This window comes from Lucilia cuprina, chromosome 4, assembly GCF_022045245.1.
Source record: "Lucilia cuprina isolate Lc7/37 chromosome 4, ASM2204524v1, whole genome shotgun sequence".
Classification (NCBI taxonomy): domain Eukaryota; kingdom Metazoa; phylum Arthropoda; class Insecta; order Diptera; family Calliphoridae; genus Lucilia; species Lucilia cuprina.
The window spans coordinates 60,009,958-60,010,696 of NC_060952.1; the positions used below are offsets into that span (position 1 = coordinate 60,009,958).

The 739-nt window shown below is 36.9% G+C and overlaps 1 protein-coding gene across 1 annotated transcript in view; it reads right to left on the minus strand.

Annotated features, from left to right (window-relative positions):
- LOC124419231 overlaps window positions 1-739 on the minus strand; it is a 5,443-nt gene continuing 4,704 nt past the window's right edge. The window contains exon 4 of the mRNA XM_046947851.1: window positions 1-41. Coding sequence (XP_046803807.1) covers window positions 1-41 — 41 coding nt within the window. The remainder of the gene's footprint in view (window positions 42-739) is intronic.

The window sequence follows — 739 nt, forward strand, 5'->3', positions numbered from 1 at the left end:
TCAAATTGGTAGTGCTCCAACTTCATCTTCAAACAGACCACCTGAAATGTTCCATAATTTTACCACATCACAAACTCCCAATTCTAATCGGTTGTCAGATCAAAGTAGGATAAGCGAAAATGTCAATGTTAAATTAGAGAAGTGGAAGATCTCGTATGACGGGACAGGATCTGTTTCAGATTTCCTGTTTAAAGTAGAGACCCTCTGTAACCGATCCAAATGTTCTGATGAACATTTGTTATCAAATTTTCACATTCTTCTAGAAGGTCGTGCTGAGAACTGGTATTGGCTCTTCACTAGACAGAATCGTAACATAACGTATTCATCTTTGCGTAATGCATTGATTAAAGAATTCGGACATTTGGAGTCTGATCATGAGGTGTTGTTGAAAATTTCGTTGCGGAAGCAACAATTTAAAGAAACTTATGATGACTTCCATTCCTCTGTGATAGCCATGAACTTAAGGCTTCAAAATCCACTTCCAGATATAACTCTCATAGATATTATGAAAAGAAATTTAAATCCAAATTTAAGATTTTTAATGTTTAATTCCGAACCGAGAGATATTAATGATTTTCGGGACATTGCCCGGAAAGCAGAAAAGGTTTTGCGGGAGACAAAATTTCAGACTCCAAACTTAGGAACGTCTCGAAACATTAACGAAATCGACACTTTATTTTCCGAAGTCCCTGAATCAGAATACGTAGACCCCCAGGTCGAAGCATTGAAGTTATCGAAT